This window comes from Eimeria acervulina, genomic scaffold (genome assembly GCF_000499425.1).
Source record: "Eimeria acervulina Houghton genomic scaffold, Eah_scaff1799, whole genome shotgun sequence".
Classification (NCBI taxonomy): Eukaryota; Apicomplexa; class Conoidasida; order Eucoccidiorida; family Eimeriidae; genus Eimeria; species Eimeria acervulina.
The window spans coordinates 2567-4861 of NW_013550113.1; the positions used below are offsets into that span (position 1 = coordinate 2567).

A 2295-nucleotide genomic window follows, 5' to 3' on the forward strand; every position below is an offset into this window, starting at 1 on the left:
GCAGAAGCCGGATGGTGCTGCCGCCGCAGCTGCTGCTGGTGCTGCTGCAGCTGCTGCTGGAAGTACACCTCCAGGAGCAGACAGGGAGCAGCAGCAGCAGCAGCTGTCGCAGCAGCAGCAGCAGCAACAGCTTCCAAGAGATGCGCTGCAGTTCATGGATGGCCTGCGCTTTGGGGTTGCGCCTGCATGCAGCAGCAGCAGCAGCAACAGCAGCAGCAGCAGCAGCAGCAGCACGCCCTTTTCGCGTGTTCTCCCATTCAGTAAGAACGGCGGAGCGACCGAAGCAGCAGCCCGTGCTGCAGCAGCCCTGTCACCAGCAGCAGCAGCAGCAGCAGCAAGTATTTGCCCGACGCTGCACGTAGACGCTACGATATCTCTCGAGGTTTGCGGAGAGGAGTCCTTTAGGGTGGTGGCGCTGCAGCAGCAGCAGCAGCAGCAACAAACGAAGAAGCATGGGGCTTCAAGCAGCAGCAACAAAGGCGCTGTCTGGAGCCCTTTGCTGCCACGGCCAGTCGGGGACTATCTGCAGGTGCTGCTGCTGCTGCTGCTGTTGCTGCTGCTGTTGTTGCTGTTGCTGCTCCTGCTTTTGCTGCTGCTGTTGCTGCGGCTGCTGTTGCTGTTGCTTCTGGTGCTGTTGGTGCGGCTGCTGTTGCTGTTGCTGTTGCTGATTCTGCTTTTGCTGCTGTTGCTGCTGCTGCCACACTGCCTTGCTCCTTTTGATGTACTTGTTGGCGTTGCTGTTGTTGTTGCTGCTGCTGCTGCTCATGCGGGCGCTAGTCTTACTTCTGCTGCTGCTGTTGCTGCTGCTCAAGCAGCTTGAGGTGCTGCTACTCTTGCTGCTGCTCTCTGCTGCCGTTGTTGCTGCTACCTCCACTGTACGCTGCAGCTCCTACAACTTCTGCTGCTGCTGCTGCTACTGCTGCTGCTGCACTTCAGGCTCTTAAAGCTGGATGGGCTGCGGCGGAGAAGGACACACACGCAACACTCGGCAGCAGCAGCAGCAACAGCAGCAGCAGCAGCAGCAACAGCAAGTTGAGCAGCAGCTGCGGCAGCGCAGTAGACCCAGGTCCCTTCAACGCCTCTCGTTATTCTCAAGTGCTTGAGGGGCTTAAGAAGGCATGTGCTGCTGCTGCTGTTGTTGTTGCTGCTGCGTCTGCTGCTGTTGCAACTTCTGTTGTTGCTGCTGCTGGTTGATGCTGCTGCTGCTTCTCATGGTGGTGGTGGTGGCGGTGCTGCTGCTGCTGCTGCTGATACTGCTGTTTCCATCGCATATGTTGCTGTTCCTGCTGCTGCTGCTGCTGCTGCTGCGCGCTGATGTTGGTGCTGCAGTAGTAGCTGCGGTTGCTGCAGTAGCAGCAGCAGCAGCACCACGTGCTGCTGGTTTCGGTGCTGCTGGTTGTAACGCGGAAAGAACTGCTGCTGCATCACTTTCTGTTGTTGCTGTTGCTGCTGCTGCTGCTGCTGCTGCAGAGTTTTACCTTCACTGCTTTGGAGCCTATCCCTTCCTTCGTGCTGCGGGCTTTTGCTGCTTTTCAACAGTTTGCTGCTGCTGCTGCTGTCCCCAAGAAGACGGCGCTGGTGCTGCTGCGGCATAAACTGCCTCCTCCTCCGCAGCTGCTAAGCCTGCAGCAGCAGCAGCAGCAGCAGAAGCACCAGCAGGACAAGCAGGAACAGCAGCATGAAGGGGCAGCAAGTGCAGCAGCGCCTGATGCTTCAGGAGCAGCAGCAGCAACAGCAGCAGCAGCAGCAGGATCATCTGCTGTTGCTGAACCACCTTCCAGTGCAGGAGCAGCAGATTCATCATCAGCACCAACAGGAGCAGCAGCAGCAGCATCAGGGGCGCTCTCAGCCGCATCCGCAGCAGGAACAGCAACAACAGCAGGAACAGCAGCAGCAGCAGCAGCAGCAGCAGGAACAGCAGCAGCAGCAGCAGCAGTTGATGCTTCTCTGTTTGCTTCACTGCGAGACTTTCAAAAAGAAGGCGTCGCCTTCGGCCTCCACCGCCACGGCCGCGTTTTAATTGGAGATGAAATGGGGCTAGGAAAAACCATCCAGGTAAATGCATTAGCTAGCTAGCTAGCTAGCTAGCTAGATATCTAGATAGATAGATAGATAGATAGATAGATAGATAGATAGATTGATAGATAGATAGATAGATAGATAGCTAGATAGATAGATAGATAGCTAGATAGATAGATAGCTAGCTAGATTGATAGATAGATAGCTAGCTAGATTGATAGATAGATAGATAGATAGATAGATAGATAGATAGATAGATAGATAGATAGATAGATA

General features: G+C 55.3%; 1 protein-coding gene across 1 annotated transcript in view; it reads left to right on the plus strand.

Annotated features, from left to right (window-relative positions):
• The window catches only part of EAH_00063240 (SNF2 family N-terminal domain-containing protein, putative), a gene marked incomplete at both ends in the record, with an annotated part of 2987 nt that extends 911 nt beyond the window's left edge, over window positions 1–2076 (plus strand). The window contains 3 exons of the mRNA XM_013396833.1: window positions 5–529; window positions 937–1095; window positions 1471–2076. Of these exons, the coding sequence (XP_013252287.1) occupies window positions 5–529; window positions 937–1095; window positions 1471–2076 (1290 nt within the window). The remainder of the gene's footprint in view (window positions 1–4; window positions 530–936; window positions 1096–1470) is intronic.
• Between the last annotated feature and the right edge of the window lie 219 nt (window positions 2077–2295).